The 25,561-nt window shown below is 36.9% G+C and overlaps 1 protein-coding gene across 3 annotated transcripts in view; it reads right to left on the reverse strand.

Annotated features, from left to right (window-relative positions):
- The window catches only part of LOC123875981 (ran-binding protein 10), a 49,606-nt gene that overhangs the window by 19,958 nt on the left and 4,087 nt on the right, over positions 1 to 25,561 (reverse strand). For 2 of the 3 annotated variants that reach the window (XM_045922122.1, XM_045922120.1), the window contains exon 2: positions 7,072 to 7,137. The exons of the other annotated variant lie outside the window; for it this stretch is intronic. In XM_045922122.1, coding sequence (XP_045778078.1) covers positions 7,072 to 7,137 — 66 coding nt within the window. The remainder of the gene's footprint in view (positions 1 to 7,071; positions 7,138 to 25,561) is intronic. 3 annotated transcript variants of the gene reach the window in all.

The following is a 25,561-nucleotide window of genomic DNA, read 5'->3' on the forward strand; positions in this document are numbered from 1 at the left end:
TTGGGTCTTAATAAATATGAAAAATTGTGGAATTCAAACTTGTAGAGCATATTCAGACCTACAATTTCCTTCTTGGATTTTTTTATGTTGGACAAAAATTACGATCTCCAGCCCGCCGCAAAGTCGGTGAATCCACACTCAGCGTCGAGCGAGCTGCTCGCTCGGTTGTGTCTGGATGTCGAATCGAATGGGAAATTGTTCAGGAAATTGATGGGATAAAAAATAAGTACATAGAGCAACAAATTAAGGATCACACAATAGTAATTTACTAAACAAATAATTTGTTTGTGCAGTAAAAAATATTATTTTTTTACAATACAAAATAAACAAAACAAAATAAACGGAAAGAAAAATATTTTTTTCTGCACTCGAGACACGAACGATGGACTTTTTTCATGTTTTTTTTCGCTTGGATGGTCCAGGCTGAAGATCTTCGTCCTCCGTAAACTCTTCGAGTTGTTGTGTCTGTTGAAACGTTGGAAATGATGCTGATTCGATGAGAGCATCGTCATCATCATCGTTACAGACATCGTCGTCGTCGTCAAGCAAAATGTCGACTCTGGCGTTACTGCATGTTTGCCCACTGCAGTGCATGCAAATAACGGAGCAACTGATTCCCGCTTTTCTGCACCCACAGGCGGCCTCACAATTTCCTTTACACTTACAGGAAATGAGCTTTAATAGTTCAGGCGGAGCGGGTTCGGCGGTGCTGGTGATTGGTTCGAGCCCTCGATTGGTCTGTCGCCAACCCCATCCTTGTGGATCCTTGAAAAATCCGAGCCAGGTTTGAACTTGGAGATACGTCCGGAAAATGTGTTGACGCACAGCGCTTTTGGTTGGCGGGAGTAGTGAGAGGTGATGCACTTTATTCGCTGTCATTGATTTTGCGAAAAGAAGAACACGTTTCAACACGTAGACCCTAACAAAAGGGTCCCTTTATACCTGACCCCTCCAACTCCAACGGACGCTCTATGCGGGCTCTACAGCCAACTAGATATCGAAATTTTTGCCCAGAATATCGGAACCCTCGATTTACACTACGCACAGCAAAAACTCAACACGATACGATATACTAACTTGAGCGCGCTCGACGCTGAGCGTGGATTCACTGACTTTGCGGCGCGCTGGAGATCGTAATTTTTGTCCAACATAAAAAAATCCAAGAAGGAAATTGTAGGTCTAAATATGCTCTACAAGTTTGAATTCAACAATTTTTCATATTTATTAAGACCCAAAGAAAAAAAAGGAAAAAACAAAAATTGTGTCCTAAATTTTTGACTTTATCGATCGATATCTCGATAACGATGCATGATACGCTAAAAATGATTCAGGCGTTACGGCCGGTTCGAACATGTCTCCGTTTTACTGTTCCGTTTTATCGTGTACGTTTTTTTTTTCCTCGATTGCGAATGTAGTTGTATGAGCGACTTCACACATGGCACAGTATTCTGTATACAGTAAAAAATATCGTTCCGTAAAAAAATTACATTCCGTTTTGTCATCGAATACTGGACGGACGGAACGGAAATATACGGATACGTAGAATTTTAACGGATAGATACTGTGTGCGTGGCGAGCGGTGTGTGCGAGTAGAATAGCGGCGGTATACTGCGAGTTTTCTGTTCACACATCGCATCCAGTAATGACAGATCCGTTGAACGTTATACGGTGCCTATGTGTGAACAGAGCATAAATTTATGACGTATCCGTTAAAAACGTACCAGTAAAACGGACTCCCATGTGTGAACGGGCCGTTATTGTAGAGCACAAAGAAAGCTACAAAAAGTGTCTTACAAAAATTTTCGAATCTCATCGGATAGCCGAGTTATTGCCGAAAAACAAATTTTAAGCGTTTTCCAAGATGGCGGCGAAAGCTCCTAGGAAAGCTTGGTCGACAATCTCAAGTTAAGCTTTTCTAGGTATCCCCTACAACATATTAAAAAATTAGAAGCGCAAATTCATTTTCTTTTATTTGCCTTTTTTTCGGACGAAATGACTGGAATATATGGAAAAAGTGCAACAATGTATCTTGTTGGCAACTGAAACAAACTGAGACACATACTTATGCTATCTAGCCCGCTAGCTATAATAGTATTTTGTCTTGTTTTTACTCGTTTAAACTAAGACACTTTAGAGCAAGACAGAACACTTTTGTTGAACTGAAGAAAGTTTATAGAACTGCAAAAGTTTCCACCGAAACAAGATAGTGCTGGCTGTGCAAAAAAAAATCCGCTAAAGACAGAATACTAAGTGTTCTAAAGAGAAGCTACGAAAAATTCTGAAGATATTTTCAGATTTGAACTCAACATAGGACTATACAAAATCCGAAAGAAAAGGAAATGAAAGCGCTTGTAAGTTTTCCATGCCTTCTTTACAAGATGCAAGAAATGGAATGTAGGAGTCGAAATCATCGGACTCTTAGTTGCGTTGTGCGCGGAGGCGTCAAATGTAAGTAGCATTTGACGCCTGCCAGTGACGTAGAAGCCTCGACGTTTTGTTATAAATAACTGTCGTACACTCTGGCTGAGATATACAGAGTGCACTTTGACTTAGCTCAGATTTAAGACACTGTTAAAACGAGACAGTGTTATATCACTGGCATGAATCTGTCTCGTTTTAACTGAAACTTAAGTCTGGGCAAAGTCAAAGTGCGCTCTATAGATCTGAGCAGACTGAACTATATACTTGGTATTATTTGTGACACAAACTGTGCGCGAAAATGAAATCTGAAATCTGAAGATACTTGTAAATGTAAAGCCATGTACGTTTTAATAAATACAGTTTAAAAGCGGCGAAAGGCAGCATCACAAATGGCATCACAATAAAACATTAAATGTAATAGCGTCCTCCCGCGCGGCTAACGATCTCTTTTCGGCGTTTTGTTGCTAGACAACCGCATTTTAAAACCTGCATTGCGTTTTATTGTGTGGCTTTATTTTTATTTTAACCAAGTAATTGTAATCATGCGGTGATAGGCTCGTGGTTAAGACGTCGGGGGGTTCCAGGATTACATCCCGGAGATGCACCTTTAAAAATGGACGAGAATTAGAAAACCTTGAACAGTTCCGTACCTCAAAAGGAAAAATGGAACCCTTATAGGATCACTTTGTTGTCTGTCCGTCTGTCTGTCGTGCTGTCAAGAAAACCTATAGGGTACTTCCGGTTGACCTATAGAATCATGAAATTTGGCAGGTAGGTAATTCTTTTAGCATAAGACTAAAGGAAAAACCCGAAAACTATGAAATTGTGGTTATACCACAAAAAAAATTTTTTTTTTTTTTCTTTTTTTTTTTTTCTTTAAAAAGAATATTAGCCATGATAATCATCACTAGTGCAACGGGTGGGGTTTGAACCACCGACCTTTCGGAATTCAGTCCGCTCCGCAACCGTTGAGCTATCGAGGCTCTAAAATGTTTTCACGAAAAAAATTTAAGTACATAAAGTTTTCGCTGTACCTACACCTTGTACGATGATACGGAACCCTTGTGGGCTGTCAGATGGCAGCTTACCTTAGTATAATATAAATAGGAGACAAAACTTAAGTAGATTAAACTTAAGTAAACTAAGAAGATTCCTGTCGTTACTACAATAGCTTCTTCAAACCTTAATTCATCACAACATAACCAATCTGATGCTTTTAAAGCTGCTAGAGTTTCTACCCTCAATTTTTGTACCTACCATGGATCTCAAACGACTATTTTCAATTTCATACAACCATATTATCATAAAGTACAAGCATAAGTGTAAATATAAATAATTTCATTCAAAAAAACTGGAGACTTGTCCAACCTGGGTCAGAATAATAAGCAGGCGGTTACAAGTACCTACCAGAACAAATCCAAGGCCAAAACCTTACCACGAAGTAGGGAAGGTAATTCACAGAAAACCGGCCAAGTGCGAGTCACGCTCGCACACGGATCCGTACCAACCATCGTTCAAGAAATAACACTTTTTTTTAATTTTCATGGCAGTCATTTTGAAATTCTTATTGTTTGTTTTTATAGCAGCAACAAAAATACACATTCTGTGAAAATTTCAACTCTCTACCTGTTACGGTTCACGATAAGCCCACTGACAATTAACGGATGGACGGATAGCAGTCTTAGTAATAGGGTCCCGTTCGTATCCTTCGAGCACGGGACCCTAAAAATGAAATATCTATCGCATAGAAATATACTAATTGTAGAGTTTTTATTTGCGCAGTAAAAATCACGTTATCAAATTCATACGACCTCAATGACTTGGGCGCTTAATTAATTCAGAAACAGTGTTTTTATTTTGCGAGTAATCATGAGTCATCTTGCTTTCATAAACAAGTAAGCTAGACTCTAATTAATGCTATGAATTATTTTGTAAGCAACAATTTAGCGTTTAAACGTTTAAAGTTTAAACTATCGTGAGTGATTTCTATTATAAATATAGATGATGCTCCAGGCTGAACTCACGTGGTATTCCTCAACGTTAAAAGTTCTCGTGTAAATGAGGCCTTAGTATGCAGAAAGACGCTGTAATGTGATATAAACACTCAAATTCTTTTACTGTCATAAATGTTGGATTTCAGGTTTTAAAATACACGTTCTGATCCAAGAGCAATAGAAACTCGTTCTCAAAGTTTACCTTCCGGCTTACCCACCCCAAAAACTTTAGACTTGGTTCAAACAAACCCGTTTAGCCCATACAAATTTACTTAAACATTGTTTAAGTTTTTATGGTGAGACCATAGCTATTTAGTCTCATTAAGTGCAGATTCCGATTTGAACATTTATCGTAACAATTTTAGAGGAGTAAATTCGCTTATTCTGCACAAAAAACGTGACTTGACTTTATGAAGGTAAATCTGAATACATTTGCAAACTTAACGCGGATGTCGTTACATTGTCAAGCCTGTGCAACTCAGCAAGATGGTGTAGAACACTACTAACCCAGAAATCACTCCACTGAAAACATCAACGTACATAATAGTACCGTGTCAACGTAAAAACGTGAGAAAAGCAGTTTATTCAGTTGGTCTTATGTGAAGTGCTGGACCAACGAACATTTGTCACACAATTAGGCCTCATGATATATTTTGGATTTAATAAAAATACCTATTGTGTCAGATAAGATTGCGATAACATTCAAATACCTCGTATGTCATCATCATGATCAACCCATCGCCGGCTGCCCCGCCTGGCCAAGTGCACATTGGCAGATTTCACACATCTTGAGAACGTTTTGACAGATTTTCTATACAAAAACTGTCAAACCTCAAATTTATTCCTCAGATAAAAATATTTGACGATTGAGAAATCGGCCCTAAAAATAGAATATTCCATTCGATTTAATTATTCTATTCTATTATATTTTAGGTTATCACAGCAAATATGTCATAAGGCCTTACAATTACATATTACTTAATTAATTATTACTATTAATAATCATGGTTAACAAACAGGGCTTCATTTATTTATTCATTTTTATATTCAGACCAAAGTTACAAAATTATTGAACCAAATAAGGTACTTTAAATCTTGGAACTTTAAATGTATTGAAATAAGAGGAAGGTTTCGTTCAGTTCACAGCAATGCAGGTAATGTAAATAAATGATTAATATTATAAGACTGAAAGATAAACAATAAACGTCCATGCCAATACATATTAGTCTTGAATGGAATGATATACTATGACGGCGTCTGCACGCTCAGATTAGCATAAGTTCAGCCCTTGACCTTAGTCACAAATGACCGAATAGCATGGGATCGATAAGTCAACAATAAACGTTTATTTTGGCACAAGAATGGTGTGAAAAGTCGTTTTAAAAATGACAAGTTAGCAATAAACGTTTATTCTGACAAGTGAATGATGTAAAATGACGTTTTGGAAATATGAGTTAATAGCAAACGTTTATTTTAGTAACAGATTGTGTGAAAGAACGTTATTAATATGAGTTAACAATAAACTTACATATATTTTGGAAATAGAAAGGCGTTTTAGTATACTTTTATTTAATTTATAGACTAGCGCTTAGCTGCAATCAAACCTGTCGGCAAAATATGACGATGAAACCTGAGATGGAGCGCGCTTGCACCCTAGAAGGTGCTTTAAAAATTGATCAGTCATGACTCATCATGACTTATGATCATCTAGCCAAAGCCATGCACGATTATCACAAAAATCATGGATTGGACTGATCTCAGACAGAAGGTGTAACCTTAGATCCCAACCCTTGAGAAGCTGTCTTCAGTCGCGATCATCAATCATCAGCATCTTACGGTCAAACATTATCACTTTCCATCAGGTGTGATTATGGTCAAGCGCTTGCCTATAATGAATAATTAAAAAAAGAAAGCTTAACATTGCAACTACATTCAAGGGCAATTATTAATCTAATTTAATTTCTTCGCAAACCTTGTTTGTTCGCAAAAGATAAAAGTTTTATTGTGGGGCCAACAGAATTGATTCAGGGGAATAACAAATTGGTTTTTACTAAGATTATGTATGGCCATTTATCTGTCAGACTAAGGTGACCTTTAAGCCCAATCCCAATGGAAAAGGGCAACGTTCTAACATTCTAGTATACTAACGAGTAGGGGACTTAAGATCTGAATACTAAATTCAACGTTCGTATTATGACTCTTTACTGACCGTAAAGATCATGAAAATGTGTCAATTAATTCTTAAGCGCACTTTAAATATAAATAATTAGAGGTATTTTTTGATGCTTGCTATAAATGTACGAAATGCTAAAAACATGAGAATTGAATTCAGTTTTCTGAGTCTGGACAGTTATTACATAGTTATTGATCCAATTCAACAAATATTTCAACAGCATCGATATGATCAAAAATCGATATATCATAGGCTGATTTGTGCTGTACATTATTTTCACCGAACATGACAAATAAAGCGGATTACTATTGGCATAGACTCAGCTAAAGATATTCTGTACATAGAAATATTAAAGTGTAATAACTGTCTAGCGAGTTGTCACATTAGAACGTTTCACGTTGGAGCGCTTAGAAGTTAGCGGTAATCCTGTTAGCGAGCCCTGTTTGTTAACAAGATGACAGTGTATGATAGATGTTGACGTACGATACATCCAGAGGCGTAAGTGGAGGTAGGGCAGGTGGGGTCTTCGGCCCGGGCCCTGCGTCCCACCTTCCAACAAGAGAAAACATCCATGTCCATTAAACAGTTCCATTGAGGCCCCATACACCACTTACGCGTCTGGCTGCTCGGCGAATCAGTTCTTCGACTCTACATCCAATATCTCCAGCAAGTGTTACGTGCTAATGCAATGAATCTGAAGCTGATTTCATAGACACTGCCAACTCTACGAAATTCAAGAGCTATAAAGACATTTTTGATACAGAAGGCAAAGCACTACCGTGAGAATTGTCGCTACTTTGTCACGGATTTTGTCGACTAGGGCTGATTTTTCAATTGTCAAATAACTTTTATCTAGGAACCAATTTAAGGTTTGACATTTTTGAAATCTGTCAAAACGTAAAATTTATTCCTTAGATAAAAGTTATTTGACGATTGAAAAATCGGCCCTTAGAATCGAGATAACCAGTACTTTATCAGTCCCTGCATACAACATGGTATATCAGTAGATGTTAAAATGGAGCAGCGTATCTATAAAATCAGCTTAATCCTCAACATATTAAATGCTGGTGGTAGTAAAGCTTTTTCTCAAAACAGCGGAGGTGGCAATTGAAGATGCGTTGCCAAAACACGACATGCAACAACCCGACTACCCGCAAACGAGCATTTAGAGCATAGTGGTGCTATGGAGCCGGTTAAATTAAAACTAATTAAATTTAAAACTACTGCTACTCCATTAGCCTTAAGACAATTTTAATAATATTTATTCTTAAACTAAGTACTGCATAATTGGAGGAAATCGATAGCATTAACATAATTTTAAAAGAGATTAAATTAAATAAAAGGTCTTTAACTCTAGATAACGTCAATAATGTGAGAGATGATAAAGAATCTTGACAATGCAAAAGGCATTAGCAACAATTTTATCAATTAGTATTAAGGAAAATTTTTTTTAGGAAGCTACCGTCAAAATTTAAGAAAAAGTACATTTTAATACTACAAGGTCTCTCGTCTATCGTGGCAGATAAAATGTCATTTAAAAGAATAGAGTTGAAATCATAAGCAACATTTTAAAGGTCAAACTGGTTAATATTTAATAATACACGTAAGGCATTTTGAAATCTTAATATAGCAGCTTATTTTTAACTAACCGATTTAATTTAATTAAAAGTTAAAGAAAGTGAAATGAAGACATCAAAGAAGAGACGCTTCGTGTGTCGCGTAAAGAATGTGATTTTGAAGTTACGATGATGTGAACATATTTACTCATACATAATATATGATACGTAATCAAACGATGAACGTGGGACGTGACTTGGGAATTGTTTGTTAACTTTTATCGCATAATTGCGCCTTCATTTTTCTCATATATAAAATTCCACATTTACGAAATAACTAGCTGCGCCTCGCGGTGTTGCCCGCGGTGAATAGGTGAATAAGTTTGTACACGTAAAAACAATTTAAACAGAATCTTCTAAGAGCAACTTGGCATAGAGAACGACAGAAAACCCCCGCAGGAACCATGATTTTTTACGGGATAAAAAGTAGCCATGTGTTATGTCAGGGTATAATCCATCTCATTTTCTTTCAGCTCGAATCGGTTAATTAATTGTGGCATGAGAGAATACGATAATTTTGGTTTTTCAAAATCCCGCGGGAACCATTAAATTTCCCCGGATAAAAAGTAGCCTATGTGTTAACCTAGAGTATAGTCTATCTCTATTCTAAATTTCATCCAAATCTGTCTACTAGTTTTTGTTTGAAAGAGTAACAAACATACACACAAACTTTCGCCTTTGTAATATTAGTAGTGTGAAGTCGATATTTTACCCCTCGCTAATTGCGAATGTCCATATTTAACAAATGCAAATAACGTTTATTTCAAGAAGGCGTACCTACTCGTACTTTTTAAACGGATTTTTTTTCTTTTGCAGTGATTTTACCACCGTTAGAAATACAAATTTTTAGTTCTATTATTTCTACTAAAGATTTTCAATTTAAATCGGGCTTTCTTCTCTGCCAATTGGACAGAATTTACTTTGCCAACTGAGATTGAACATAGATTGCTTTTGGCAACTGTTGGACGCTGGTCTTTAAAACCATTTTTTGTAGCAATTGAAATATCCCTGCAGTGTCCAATCCTTTCGAATGCGTTTGAAAGGTGGAGACGAATGCTACGAATACCGTGGATAGCCAAGCGGGGCAATATTGTCAGTCAATCTCAGTTTATCCTTTATTATCCTTATAAAAGAAAAAGGTGGCTCTCTATACGACTATATGTTTTTTTTGTATGTTTGTTACGCGATAACTCAGCCAAATATGAACCGATTTTGGTATTGTTTTTGTTTCGTAGATCATACTTTCGAGGTGGTCCCGTTTTAGTTTGGTGAAGATCTGATGAATATCTTCGGAGATAGAGAACAGAACTCCTCAAAGATGGTGTGATAGCTTAGTAAACAGTAGGTTTTTATCCAGGTATAACATATTTTAATATATTGAAGCCACTTAAAATTGTGAAATAAAAAATTTCAAAAAAATAAGACTTCAGTAACCACAAACACTAAAAAAGTAAAAAATAATTTAATTTATTATCGAATATAATTATGTATACAAGAGCTAATGCAGTTCTATACTAACATTTTTTGGAGTCGATGCCAATGAGGTGCCAATGTGGAGTCACAAACAATATTATAAAGAGTAGACCGTTAGTGCGGCTAATTGGAACCGGCTCCAAAAAATGTTAATATAGAACATTTAACTCTCGTATAATATAGGTACGAGTATGTTATTGAAGTCGTTTTTATTATTATTTTTGAAAAAAAAATTATAAGTACAGATTACAGGTACGTTGTTACTGGACTAGTTACCGATCTATGGCATTCCCTGCCAGTAGAATACATAGAGCAACAATTCGCCACGGCTGATTGTTATGTATGCCGCATCAGTGTATCTAATTGTCTTTACTCGCTTTGTTCGTTCAACCGAGCACACATGCTAGTCTTTCTTATTATGAAGTATTTTTGCAAAAGGATCTATATTCTATACATATACCCCCTTAGCACTGTTCACGACAGCTAGGGAACTTTTAACAAAACGTTGAGGCTTCGACGTCACTGGCACGCGTCAAATGTTAGTACATTTGACGCAAGTAGCCCTATTTTACGTCAAAATAGCCTTAAATTTGACATATCGTTGATTTAAGATTAAACCGAGAGTTCCCTCACTCTAGTTCACTCTGCCCTCAGGACCTTATTAATTAACGCCAATCAAAAGACATCTGACAGATACGTAATGTACCTATCATCACCATCAACATGATCAGCTCACTACGGAGCTCGGGTCTAGTCCCAAAATGAGAAGGGTTTAGGCCATAGTCCATCATGCTGGCCCAATACGGATTGGCAGACTTCATATTGATAACATTATGGAGAAGACTCATGCATACAGGTTTCCTTACGATGATTTCCTTCACCGTTAAAGCAAGCGATTAATTGTTTAAAATGCACATAACTCGGTACAATTAGAGGTGCGAGCCCGGGATCGAACCATCGAAACTCCGAATGGGAGGTGGACGTCTTAACCACTAGTCTACCGGGCTTTTTTGTACGGCGAAATGTATAAATGCCTATGAGTTATGGCAGAAACATTTTAGTTCCGTGACCTTCAACTATAGCTGGGTTGTACTCGTACAATGTAGTGGCCATTTGACATGGTTCGATAGCACGCCCTACGCTCATTACACGATAATATAATTAATTCAGCATTTACGCTGGTTCATAAATCCACTTCATTAATGCGATTGCGCAAGTACCTACTACCGTTGAATCACTACCCAATATACCCATATTGGAGCAACCATTAGGGCGATTACGCACTCATCCGATCCGAATCAGTGAAAATACGGATAAAAAATCTCGGACCGAACTCGGATATTGCTTACGCACTAATCCGATCTCTGCTCCAAATCCAAGCTAATTCAGTGCACATCTTTGACATATCTACGTCATATGTCACGTGTATTCTCACGGATGACGGAGAGAACTCGGATGACGGAAGTCGGAGCTAGTGCGTAAACTACCATACAAATCATTCTATGACTACTTCGGAACGTATTTTCGGATGCAGTGCATAATCGCTCTTAGGTACCTACTATTTGACGTCCTCCTTGAGGCAGCGGTGGCCGTTGTGGTGTGATAAGTGGGAGGTCCCAGGTTCGATTCCCGGCAGAGGCAATTTAGGAATTTCTAAATATTTGTCTCTGGTCTGGTCTGGTCTGGTGGGACGCTACGACCGTGATTAATTACTCGTAGTTACCAGTCTACCGGCAGAGCCGTGCCGCCAAGCGATGTACCTACCTACAATGCCGTGCAGAAACCTATAAAGGGCATGGGTGCCTAACGCCTTCAAAATAGGCCTGCTTGCATCTTAGACAGATTTTTATTTATTTTTATGCATGATAGTTTTTATTTATCGTGCAAAATGTCAAAAAGTGCGGAACTCGTGATGCGCAAGTCTGACTCGCACTTGACCGGTTTTTTTGCAAGGATATAGCTGTTAAAAATCTGGATTCTGACGGTGATTAGCATACTTTTGAGGAAAATCAAAGATTTCCCACGTGATTCAAAAAAAACTAAATCCACACGAAGTCGCGGACATCATCCAGTAGGTAACATAAACATCGTTTAGTACATCCTAACCTAACCGCAAATCAAGGCCGACCGCGCTTAGCAACTGCACGCTGCAAGGTTCATACAGTAGGTAACATCAAACCGTTCACGCGTTATTAGTTTCACTCACTAACTCCGTGTTAAAACTGTTTACATGGAAATCTGATTGTTTATAGGTCGTTCAAGTTAATTACATTACGGCGAAACTATTAAAAGAAACTTCGTCACTGTTAAATAATCCAAAGTCTTATTTGGAGTTTCTCTACGTGATCACATCAGCAATGTGGATACGTAGGAGAACCAGATTAACAGACATAACTCAACGCCATTCAAAAAAACCAAGACGTTGGGGTCCCAAGGTGCTAGAATGGTGCTAGACCTTGCAAAAAAGCGCAGCGTTGGAAAACCTCCCACTAGATGGAGAGATGACATCAAACGGGCCGGGGCTTATTTCACATAATCAACAATAGGTTTTTAGTAAATAGGTAATTGACCTTTCAGTAAATAGGTGATTGTCTACGTGCCAGAATTTACAAATTAAAAAAAGGCTACAAAAATGTGTGGACATTGAATTGTTGATGAAAACAATGAGTTTATTGCAATAATATAGGCTAGTAGGTACATTGATCTAGTTGACCAAACTGTATTATCTAGGTATTGTTAGAAATACCACTGATAACATTTAGAATTTGATAACAAAAGAATTTGATAATAAAAATATTATGCATGTTTTACATGGCTAACATTGTTTGGAAAAACCTTGTTGTGTTATAAAGATCAACCCCATGTTATCCCACAATAATTTTGAAAACTCTACCCTAAAGCTAAAAAAACCGGTCAAGAGCGAGACGGACTCGTACACCAAGGGTTCCGTACTATCGTGCAAGAAATATCCCTTTCTTTTTTTTTCCATGGCGGCCATTTTGAAATTGTTATTATTTTTTGTTATAGCGGCAATAGAAATACACATTCTGTAACAACTCTCTGCCTATTACGGTTCACGAGATACAACACGCTGACAAACAGACGGACGGACCGACAACGGTGGCTTGGTAATAGGCTCCCTTTGGCACCCTTCGGGTACGGACTACGGAACCCTTAAAAAGGTTTAAGATTTTTCTCTGAAAGAAATCTAAGATGTTGAACTAATTTGGTATAAAGGTATAATCATTGATGTATGGGAATGTTAGCGGATTATAAAAGTGCTAGATAAGGTAAGCGATTTACTACTATGTAATAAAATATTATGTACTAATGGTAATATTCTGAATTTTGATCCCTTCAAAAGTTACATAGAACTATTATAATATATCTATGTATTATAGATACAACTCCAAGAAGAACATATTAAACCTATTGAAGTGAATAAAATTAAAAGCTAAGTCCATGAAAAAGAACAACTAGCATCTATATAATTCAGTACGCAAATGTTGAAGTCGTTTAACTTTTAAATATCTTTCAAAGTAAGCGAATTATTAGTGTTTTAGTCTGAAGTTTGTATCATGAAACGTTCAAATTATGTATATTATTCTAAAAGTAACTTCGTAGACAGCGGTGGAAAATAATTTGAAATTCATATTGTTATTGAGAGAGCCAGCGCATACCAGACCTTCGTTATTTTATAAAAACTGAAATTTTCTCTGCGTATTGTCTACAGCACAGGGACGACCAATCAGCGACTATGAAGTTTGGATCATGGCGGCTTTGGGAGACAACAGGTAATAAAGATGTAAAAAAAATCTTACGTCAAAGTCAATTTTTTTTACATTTTCTTCGCAATAGAAATATATAAAAAAAGACGTTAGGTAACTAGAAACTAACTAAAAATCTTGGTCCTAGCGTTCTTTTTAGAAACATTAGTGTTTGAAAATTACAAAACTGTATCGCCTAACAAAGTTACAATGAATGGATAAACTTTCAAAAACCTTACACAATTATATAATGTAAAGAAACAAAAAACATACAAACAGAAAAACCTAACAGAATATACAAAAATAAAATGTGTACACTGAAGGTCTGTAGTTGCTGTAATTCACAAAGAAACTTTTATTATCAATAAAAAAAAACAACTGAGCAAAGGAGGAAATGACCAAAGAAAAGGTCAAACGAACTTGACCCGAGCAACGACGCCGGTGCGACCCAGTTCGCTGAGAGCCTCAACGCAAAAGCGTGTAACTGAAACAATAAACCCCGAACTCTATTATTTCTACCCAAAAAAAAAAACCTGTCATATACGAGGCGGACGCGCATACGAAGGGTTCTTCAATCTCCATACCATCACGCAAGAAACAACATTTTTTAATAAATTGTTTTTGTGATGTAACCACAAATTCAATTACGGATTTTTCTCTTTTGTCATATAGCTAAATTGTAGAGTATTCGCATCTTTTTCCTACTACACATTAATAGGAAAATGATATGAAAAGGACAGTCTTTAATTTTAAATTCATCTTGCGTCCTTTTTTAGCAATATTAAAAAAGAAAAATGTAGCTGCTCTTTTTTTTTATTCATCAGAATCGACGCCATTGCCCCCTGCCAAATTTCATGATCCTAGATTAACGAGAAGTACCCTATAGGTTTTGATTCCCTTGACGGGTATTAACAGACACGACAGACAGACAACGAAGTGTTTTTATAAGGGTTCCTTTTTCTCTGCGAATACGGAACCCTAAAAAATGTTCGACACAATAAACAAATGCCATGGGCAAACAAAATTTGAATCCAAATTAATTTAATTTATGAACAATACGATTAATCAGTTGGATTAGTAGGAGGCGGTATCCCACGCAAAAGGAATTCTGAACGCTATCTCAGAATACCTACATAACACATAGTTCATATGACGGAATCAAAAGGTTTATTTCAGTAATTACTTTGGACACAAACTTGTAGTTAATTCGTGTTTCATATTAATTCCAATTAAGTAAATATAGACGTGAGAAAGTTAGGGAGTTCTAGTTATTAGTTATTACCACTAGCATCCGCGGTTTGGATACAAGAGGAAGTGGATTTAATTCCGTAATCATTTAGGTTAGGTAGTCGAAACAGGATGAAGACAAATGAAAGATAAGAAAATAGATTAGCGACCCGCCCCGGCTTCGCACGGGTAGCTTATTACAATTTTCGTAGGGATCTCTATTTTTTTTGAAAACAAAATATATCTATGTCACTCAGGAATAATGTAGCTTTCTATTGACGAAAGAATTTTCAATATCGATTCAGTAGTTCCAGAGATTAGACCACACACGCAGACATAATATGACCACAGTTCACGACAGCCTGTATAATACAATTCAGAATATTGATAGGACGCGACGCTGACATGAAAATAATGAACACTACAAAATCTTAAATCATATTATTATCAATTAATCATAAATAATTGAACTAACAAAGACATTAGAAGGAATAAAGAAACTTATATACAAATTAGTAGTGAAGGGCAATCAGGTTTTAAATTACGTGGTAGTAGTTAGCTACTATTTTACGTAATAGATGTAGGTACGTAGTCAATTTTCGTCCTTCACTCAACCCAACATTGGGCAAAGACAAAGACTTTGGACGAGTAACTTCCGTGTCGTAACATTCAAAATGCAAACACTATCGACGTAGTAACTACGTCGACAAATTGTTTTAACTGCGATAAATTTGCATGGGAACTTAATCTCTATTACCGATGAATAGCAAAGATTATACAACGAGGAGAAATCTAATTCGTGCAACGCTTGAAGTCTCTACAGTCATGACCAACTTCCTTGGCCAATTTTGGGTCCGTTCTAATTAGATAATAACCTATATAGATAATAATAAATAGATAATCAGTTCCAAAGCAAGAGGCGGTAAATTGATCTTAAACAAGAGTTCAAGAGAAACTTCTTAATTTCTATTCATGTTGAATGAAATTATAATGCATACATTTTGAGAAAAGACTCACCATTTTGCTCTATGTGTCAATAGCTGTCATATCAAAAGTACGTTTTACTCTTAGGGTGAGATTTATAGACCGCACTTTGACTTTGCTTAGATTTAAGACAGAGCTTAAGTCCAAGTAAAGTCAAAGTGCGCTCTGTAGATACTTATCTTAGAGTAAGGACTAAAATCGTACTTTTGACATGTCAATTTGACACATGGAGCAATACAGCGAATACTTTCTCAAAATATGTATATGCACTTTATATCAGATTGAGAACCCAAGTTTTGAAGGGCAGTTTAGGACGCTATGCAGCAGACAAAATTGCCGATTGTCTGCTCTGGCACAAACCGGAAATAATACTACCTAAGAAAAATGTGTTCATTGTCATCGTAATCGGTAGTAAATTCTGTCCCTTCATTGGATGTGATAAAATGTGAACAGCAAATTATTCAGTCAATCAAGGGGCAGAATTTGCTGTCGATAACGATGAATAAATACTTTTTTCTCACACAATTGGGGGCTGATTCGAGGTTATATTATAAGCTTAAGCTTTGAGGGTTTCAATAATCAAAATCCGCAGAGCGCCAAATTTAGCTATTGCTAAATAGGCTGAAACTAAAATTGAAGAAGGAAGTTGCTCCCGTCTGTAGAGACTTTTGTAATGGGGCAGACTTTCAAGGGAATTCAATCTCTATTACCGTTGAATAGCAGACATTATCCATCAGCTTGAAATGTAACGCGTGCAATACTCCGACAAGGCCGATAGCACAAAACTCAGGGCAAAACAAAATAGACTTTAAATGTTTGAAGTAAGGTATAAAAGGTATAATTGAAGGGATTTTGAACGGAGGGGAGAACACGTGGCGACCCAACGTAAGCGAGCTTGACCCAGTTACTAGATGCACCATTTTGGTCCCATTTCGTAAGCGAGGCCCTTCGTCGCCGATTTCTTTGTGTGAAAACCTTTGATACCTTCACTTTCTGACTTGTTTGGCGACGTTTTAAGATTGTTAAGCATTGTTCTATAAAATATAGATATCAGAGCTGATAACTATTAAATTCCTAGAACAATGAAATTCAACTGTAACAAAAAGGCAAAAACTATTGTTTCTGAAACATTATGAAAATTTACAGATGGAGCCTTATTGTATTTGCATGAAAAAAATCTAAAGAATGAAGGCAATTTATTTTTAATATGATTCGCTTTCTCGAACTTTGAATCGATTGAAATGCGATTAAATATTATGTAAATCACATATTTGTAGTTATATTTGTAAAGAGAACTATAATATGTATTGGTGATGAGGATAACTCACGAAAGACTAAATCAATATTTTCTAAAGAATACGAGCTTTTCTAACTTTAGTTCCCTTTATTTCATCCTCGCAAAGCTCGCAAACACAAAGAAGTAGATAAATGGAATCCAAACATATTGAAAACAAGCGCAGTTTTGGAATAGTGCCATGCGCACAACAATTTAATCCAACCAATAATGATAATTGATGTTGCGTACCAAAAGTTCACAATAGATGTAGATACCTATAGACCAGTTTCAATTTAAAGAAACTAATGAAAAATACTTGGAAGGTCAGAGTATCCGGCAAGCCCAACGGGTTGCGAAGCTGAAGTGCAATGGGCAGAGCACATAGATCGAAAAACCAATAGACGTTGGGGTCCCAATGTACTGGATTTGCGACCTGGCATTGAAAGACTCAGCGTTGGAGGTGTACAGACGACAGCAAACGAGTCGCAGGAAGACGCTGGATTCATACGGTGCAAGACCGTGGCGTCTAGCATTCTCTGCAAGGGACCGATGTCCAGCAGTGGACGCCTATCAGTTGGCGATGATAATGAATGAAAAATACGCAGTAAAAAATAAATGTCTCATAAAGTTTTTGTGACGCTTGAAACTACGCATCGACCATCGAACTGCGTAGAGAATAAATTATAACAATTTTAAAAAGAAAAACATTTTATTGAAATATTTTTTGTGGCACTCGGAACAACGCATACCTACCTATATAATATGTATTAACAAAAAACTGCGTATGTAATTCATACTTTCATATTTTTATAAATGCGAGTGTTTGTTTATTGATTCGTCCTGAGTCATGAGTGTAGTTAAAGACCTGAAGAGTGACTTAGACAACATTTTATCCCGAAAAATCAAAGAGTTCACACGAGATTTTTAAAAACCTAATCCATGCGGACAAAGACGCTAGCATTAACATTTGAGAGACACAGAGATAGCTTCCTGATTCCTGGAGACGAATTTGCGGATATAGTATTTTATACCTACTCACTTTTATGCAGGAAAATCATGAGTTTCCAAGCGATTTTTAAAATCCTAAATCCCCGGGAATTCGCGAGCGTCAGCTAGTTTAACAGCTATAAAAAAGTAACTCATACAAAACGGGACATAATGAAAAAGACAAAAGAGCAAAAACGAGTCGGTATAATAACGCTTCCTCGATCGTTACGAAGGGAGGCAATATTTATATGCGACTGAACACAATGGCGAACGAGCTAATTACACGCGAGCAGGAATCATATCAAAAGCCCCATATTTTCAACTGATTGTATGAGCGAAAGTCTCACGGCTTCATAGAAACAAGGCAAAAAAAAAACAGGGAACCTTAGGCTTAGGCTGAGATCTACAGAGCGTACTTTGCTCAGACTTAAGCTTCAGTTAAAACGAGAGGTTTTATGTCAGCAGTAGTGTTATTAGCATAGCAGTAAAGTGCCTTCTATACATCTCATTTATTCAAAAATGGGTACTACCACTTTTTGACTGTCAATTTTCATGACAGCTACAGTGAGACGATCGCAATCACCTCCGATTGGCCCACACTCGCTTCCTATTGGCTACAATGCATTGCTGCAACATGAATACCATAAATTCAGCCAATTACAATTCACAAGAATTGAGATGGTAATACTGATTGATGCAGTTTTTTGCAATCAAGCAGCACCTTAGCTTATTGTGACTCAAAAGCAATCGTAAAAATGTATTTTAAAAAATCTTTCGATTTGTTTTTCTATATAAATTGTATATAGGAATATCTCGAACAAATAATACAATCAAGACAAGAGAAGCACGTTCATGGCACGCCCCCTGATCTCGTTTTACAAGGACAAAGGAAATCTCATAAAGCTACGACCATTCATTCTACCAAACGGATTTACGAGCTACATAGAAAAGGAGTCAACGTAGCACAGAAAACTATAACACAAACGAAAAACAAATTGAAAACAATATGACTTTTTTGTAAGAAAAGGTCAAAGCTCAAAAGTTTATTTATGAGCCAAGAATTGATATAGGTAATTAATTAATCTATCCGTCGAGTATTTATTCATCCAAGTCCGTCTATCGATAAGTTACTTAGCAACGTTATCATTTGTTAGAAAATTACCTTACAATTCTTGACAAATAACATCGCTGCTAGTCAACTTTTCGACAGCCGTAAGAAAAATTGATTTATTTCATATAACCTATGGAATTTGTGACAAGACAAGACTCTACCGCCGGTTTGGAAAGCTGATTCCACTGGGAAGAGTCGGCGAGAAACTCAGCACGGCAGAAAAACCAGCACATTACACTAGGCTGTACTTTCATCGGGCAATAATTGGTATCTCGACACCGGCTCCAAGGATTCGGATATTATGTATTACAATTACTTGTATTCATGACAAAATATGCTTATTTTTTTTTCAGATATAAAGTTAGTCCTTGACTGCTATCTGTGGTGGTTAAGTGATGGAAGCAGGCTAACCTGGTAGGGTTATGGCTTGGCTCCCACCAGACCAAGATTATTGTAAATCGAATCTTTGAAAAGAGCAACAACCACTTAGTTTCTTGCTGGTTGTTCTAGGAAAAGCATTCCGAACAAGTGGTATAGATGCATTTGACGATTCAAATGTTTTTGTAAAAGTCTGTTGGAATAAAAAAAAATCTACTCTATTCTATTCCACGTTTATGTAGATAGGTGTCATTTCCGAGTTCTCAGGTGAATTCAGGGATAATCAAATCGAAAGATGCAGAGAACAAGTCTGACGAGCCCAGGTACTTTATATGAATATAACAAATCATTACACAATCATATTGTGGGCAGCTGAATGCAGTCTATTGCTTCTATAAGCAAAACAAATGTCCTATAAAAATCTACAATACATAAAATATCATTTTATATTTACATAATTACAATATATTTATACATATGATAATTTAGGAAAGAGTAAACATTTAGAATTTGAAAAACGTGACCGATTTACGAATCATTTTAAAAAGAAAAATAAGACCCAAAACAACCCATAATTTAGGCAGAATGATATGATAAACGGTGTTAATCAAATGGAAACTAGAAACGAAAAACGCAATATGTCGGAGTCGTATATAATTCAAAATGGTGGGTTGCAGTGAAATTCAGTAAGCGTCGCCTGCGGGCTGCGTGACCCCATTACTTACAGTTCCCCCGGGAGCCCGCGCCGACGCCGAGGATAGGGGAATAAGGTGAGCCTTGAGCCTACTTACCCAGGTCAAATGAGCTATGCCATACAAAATACTTGCCTGAAAACCATGTTCTGCTAAAGATTGTAAAGCTAACAAGCCGTATTAGATATTTTGGTGAAAGTTCCGCGTGATGAAAAGGCCAAAAGAACCAAGCAAAAAATTGTGAGAGTTCTTCATTGTAGTATATTGAGATAGAGATGGCAATAAAGCAATTCTCTTTCTTCTCAAGGATCAAATTTAGATCAAGAGAAATAACTTTGTCTCGTTCTGTAAATTTTGTAAAACTATAGATTCTGAGCAAAATCAAAGTATGGTCTATAGCTTTCAGCCTTAGTAATGAAGATCTGTTAACGTGACTAAAGAGATAATGCTGCGGATTAAAAAATAAAAGATTGATATCTATACATTCCTATTTACCTGTTTATTGTAAGACAAAATATTATGATGGTAGTGCAATTTGCGTAATTCAGTAGATCTGATAGTCATAAAAATAGAATTTCCAGCGCTTTCTAAGTAATATTAAATGGGAGTAAATTATTTTAGTTTAATGATATCAACACGAGCCAAACTCCTGTCTGCTAATGTCGATATGCAGAAATGAATGATCTAGTAGAAACAATGCTTATAAGATACAGAATTATTGTACTACAACAATAATATTATCAGTTCGTCCAATAATGAAAAAACCAATTTGTAAATCACCCAGTAAGTATACGAGATATGATATACATGACAGAACTATCACTGCGTTATTGAAGGAGAAACCAGCAAACAAACACACTACCGCATTTGTAATATGGGTATTAATGATAGTTCTGATAATGTTAACATAATATGTCGGAATACTTACTGGTGACTTAACAAAGTTTTTTCATTATTGATGTGACTGATCCGTTGATCATTTGCGGCGTGATTGAAGGAGAAACTAAATGCAAACACTTTCGCATTTATAATATGCGTAGTGATTCTACCTAGTGTGTACAGCTGTAACTATGCGAAGTTGATTACTTTCTATACATCTCTGTCGAATTGACGGTTTTAATCAATTAAAATGAAGAACAATGGCAGGCTGTCCTGGAATCTAATTGAAGGCCCTAAGCAGGAAGCTGTTGAGACAAAAACGTGGATCCGCGTGTAGATAGGGCTTGAGCTCCGGAAGTCCGGTATTGGTGTAACTCGGGAGTTTCGAAAGATTACAGGTTCGTTTGTAAAGCCGGAGCTAACGTGAACTTAACGTGAGTTGCGATTTTAATATTTTTAGAAAAAAGTCGAGCTTTTTCAGAGGTTACAATACAGTATAGTCTTAATAAAACTGTACATAATATAAATATCCAATTTTATGGATTGAAAACATAATTTTAGAAAATCAAAATGAAAACTCTACTCTATAACTAATTAATTTTACTAGGTCGTAAAATAAAGTTTTCTTTTCATTTTGTTTACTTTCATGTAAGTATAACAGTCTTTTTTAAATTCTATTATTTTTAAGGGGCTTTTAAAGGTGACCCATATGGCCAGCCTCATCCTTACAAACTAAATTCAAATCAAATTAGTACTTAACAGACTTGAACATTCATTAAGGCGCAAAAAATATTCTAATCAAGCGCATTATTTTGTTACATTTTTTTTTGTTAATGAATAAAATGAAATTAAAAAAGAAAATCTAAATAAAATAAATAATTGACGCTTCGAAACTTCAGAACTCCGGACTTTGAACGCCGCGCATCGAAACCCAATTCCGGAGCTGAAAAATAGTCCGATTATCAAGCCCTAGCGTAGACTAGACTGTAGAGCAATTTATATGTTTGCAAAGCGAATAAAGAGAGCTTGCAAATTAAATACTTGAGGCGCCATCGATCTATTCAGTCTGTGAACCGCCCGGTTGACGTCAAAAAAGGAAGGTTAACAATTCCACTATCAACTTTTTTACTATTTATAAAACGGCTTTGCTTTATTCAAAACTTCTTTTATATTTTTGGGATTAAGATTGTTTTTATTGTTCCTTACCTCAAAAGGAAAAACGGAACCCCTATAGGATCGCGTCTTTGTTGTCTGTCCGCCTTTCCGTCTGTCGTATCCGTCAAGAAAACCTATAGGGTCCTTCCCATTGACCTAGAATTATGAATTTGGGCAGGTAGGTAGGCAATAGCACAATTATATAGCACAAGTAAAGGAACAAATCCGAAAACCGAGAATTTGTGGTAACATCACAAAAAAAAATGTTCATGAACAAATAATAATAATAATAATAATTAGTATTTTCAATTTTCAAAGTAAGATAACTAAACTAAGTGGGGTACATAATATGAAAGGGCTTTCATATTATGTACATTCTAAAATAGATATTTATTTATTTTTGTGCATAATAGTATTTGATTTATCGTGCAAAATGTCGGAAAAAATACCCTCGGTGCGCGAGTCTGACTCGCACTTGGCCGGTTTTTTTTAATTCAATTGTTTGAAGTGTCTATTGACGTGTGTAGTTACAGAGATAATTGGATGAAATGCGGGGAACATCTGAATAGAAAAACACTCTAATTGGAGAAGGCCTAAATGGACCTTGATAAATGGGAAAACTTGTTGAAGAGACCAAGGCCCACAAAGGGTTGTAGATTATAGTGCCGCAGGAATGATTACGATGACTTTACAGAGAAAAAAAAACCGGCAAAGTGCGAGTCAGACTCGCGCACCGAGCGCTCCGTACCATCGTACAGGATATCTAACACTTAATTTCCATGGCAGCCATTTTCAAATTCGCCATCCAGATTTTTTATTATTTGTTGTTATAGCGGCAATAGAAAATAGAAATACATGCACAACTCTCTACCTATTACGGTTCATGAGATACAACACAGCCCGCAAACAGATAGTCAGATAGATAGACAATAACAGGGTCCCGTTGGCACCCTTCGGGTACAGAACCCCACAAATGAAGCACTCCACACAATGAAGCGGCGTAGCACGTGGAAGTGAATAATGCCCTTTATGAGTCCTCCGGCCCTCCGGAGTCCGGTCGTCAGTCAATGCCCTTCGCTACCAGTTGCTTTATTGCTATAGTTGCATGCGGGACGCATTTTTATCCATACTAATATTATAAATGCAAAAGTATGCCTGTCTGTCTGCTAGCTTTTCACGGCCCAACAGTTTAACCGATTTCGATGAAAGGTTCAGAATTAGCTTACAGCCGGGGACGGACACATTTACACGATTTTATCCCGGAAAATCAAAGAGTTCCCACGGGATTCTTAAAGATCGATCCGTTTTACTGATTAATACGAAAATTGGTATAGAGGTAGCTTGCCTCCCGGAAATTGGCATAGGCAAATTTCATCCCGGAAAAGCAAAGAGTTCCCAAGGGATTTAAAAAACTAAACTAAACCCACGCAGACAAAGTCGCGGGCATCATCCAGTTCTTAATAAGCTAAATAATAATCGGTCAAGTGCGAATGAAGGGTTCCATACCGTCTAACAAGATTATGCTTTTAAATTTTTTTAATTTACATGGCTGCAATTTGTATTTTTTTTTCTAGCGGCAATAGAAATACACTCTGTGACAACTTTCGACCTATTTCAGTTCATGAGATACAGCCCACTGACAGACAGACGGACCGACGGGCGGAAATCGACGGGTTAGTAATAGGGTCCTGTTGGCACCCTTCGGGTATGGAACCCTAAAAACCAAATCCACGCCGAAATCGCAAACACGGTATGATAACATGAAAAGTTATGGCGTCCATAGAAATTAATTCAGAACATATTAATCATTAAAAAATTATTTCATAATATAATGACATAGAGCAAATAAAAAGCCGCTGCCTTACGTAAGGTTAGATCATAAAGCGATTAATAAGAAAAGTAAATTGAAATGCTTTCTAGGAAATCGGAAACGATTACGCGTAGGTATATGTACCGATTGCAAAATAAACTATGTAGGTACTTATCATAGTTTAAGATCTTAACAAAAGCTCAATATGGAGAGAAAAAATATTTAGAACAAATACCTACCTACTTTAGATCTAAATACTTTTAAACTTAACTTATAAATAGATACTGTCTTCTTGTACCCTATAGTGCGCGACAGGATGAGATGGCAACTGGGGTGTGAACGCCCCGCACTAACTCGACGCGGGTCACGTGCGGGGCGTCCCCCCACCTCATACCCCGATTGTCATCTCAACCTGTCGCGTACGATACCTACTTGGCTTTTTTCGGTGCTCAAGTTAAACGGTAACATACTGTTTAACGCCGGGGTGTGACATGCTGCAGTGTCGCACAACATGCGACAATGCAACATGCTACAATTTTGCGACCGAAGCAACATACGGCAGTCTATATTATGCAGAGATAAAACTGCCATACCTCTTCCAGGTTAACCCGCTTCCATCTTAGACTGCATCATCACTCATTTACCACCAGGTGAGATCGTAGTCAAGGGCTAACTTTTATCTGAATAAAAAAATATTTAAAAAATTACGCCCCGAATTGCCCTTTTTTGGAAGTCGGTTAAAAAAACAACATCGGGCTGTATCGAATTATTATAATAGGAAAGACTGCCAATGATTCGCGGCCCTGTGGCATGCCCCAATGTTACACTGGGTTCCTTGGGTCTAAAACGGCATTAACTAGTAACCGCCGATTATGCAACTTGACCTATGGATTTTAAAGGGGGGTTTGAATATTTTAGTATGGAGCCAGACTTGCCTACATGTCCGCCATTTTCAAAAGAAAAATGGCGGTCTACTAGGTAGGCCAAAATCTTCAAAGCCCAAAAAGTTATAAAATTAACAAACTTGTATTCGACAATGTCAAACGTTGATTACAACTTTGTTCTACATAACTATTTTGTGTAGAGAATAATTATTTAATTTAACTCTGCATGTACATGTTTTAACGAGAAATACTTTATTGCTGTCTCTACTCTCTGGTATCTACCGATATTACATAGAGAAAGCGATATAGTTGGAAAGCTTTGAAATTATAGGTAATGGCGAAAATATCCCCCGGCGATATATCGACGATTTAAACTTCATGTTCAGAATAATCCGCAAAGAGAAACATTTCAAATAATTTTGTTTAAGAATAGAAAACAGCTGTGATAGCCTAGTGGTTAGAACGTCCGCCTCGTAATCGGAGGTCGGGGGTTCGATCCCGGGCACGCACCACTAACTTTTCAGTTATGTGCATTTTAAGCAATTAAATATCAATTGCTTTAACGGTGAAGGAAAAACATCGTGAGGAAACCTGCATGCCTGAGAGTTCTCCATATTCTCAAAGGTGTGTGCAGTCTGCCATCCGCATTGGGCCAGCGTGGCAAACTATGGCCTAAGCCCTTCTCATTCTGAGAGGAGACCCGTACTCAGTTGTGGGTTGATCATACCATAGAA

Source organism: Maniola jurtina, chromosome 20, assembly GCF_905333055.1.
Source record: "Maniola jurtina chromosome 20, ilManJurt1.1, whole genome shotgun sequence".
NCBI lineage: Eukaryota > Metazoa > Arthropoda > Insecta > Lepidoptera > Nymphalidae > Maniola > Maniola jurtina.